The 317-nt window shown below is 76.3% G+C and overlaps 1 protein-coding gene across 1 annotated transcript in view; it reads left to right on the forward strand.

Moving 5' to 3' along the window:
• Window position 1: 1 nt before the first annotated feature.
• Window positions 2–317, forward strand: part of IRX2 (iroquois homeobox 2) — a gene marked incomplete at its 5' end in the record, with an annotated part of 11,832 nt that continues 11,516 nt past the window's right edge. The window contains one exon of the mRNA XM_019508737.1: window positions 2–235. Within this exon, the coding sequence (XP_019364282.1) occupies window positions 2–235 (234 nt within the window). The remainder of the gene's footprint in view (window positions 236–317) is intronic.

Raw genomic sequence — 317 nt, forward strand, 5'->3', positions numbered from 1 at the left:
CCCGCAGGGCTACCTCTACCAGCCGCCCGGCTCGCTGGCGCTCTACTCCTGCCCGGCGTACGGGGCCTCGGCGCTGGCGGCGCCCCGCAGCGAGGAGCTGGCCCGCTCGTCGTCGGGCTCGGCCTTCAGCCCCTACCCGGGATCCGCCGCCTTCACCGCCCAGGCGGCGGCCACCGGCTTCGCCAGCCCGCTGCAGTACTCCGCCGACCCGGCCGCGGGATTCCCCTCCTACATGGTAACTACCGCGGGGTGCCAGCCTGCCCGCAGCGGAGGGGAGCAGCCGGCGGTGCCAGGGCAAGCCCGGGGTGGGGAAGGGA

Source organism: Gavialis gangeticus, unplaced genomic scaffold (genome assembly GCF_001723915.1).
Source record: "Gavialis gangeticus isolate Ggan-Ray unplaced genomic scaffold, GavGan_comp1, whole genome shotgun sequence".
Lineage (NCBI taxonomy): Eukaryota > Metazoa > Chordata > Crocodylia > Gavialidae > Gavialis > Gavialis gangeticus.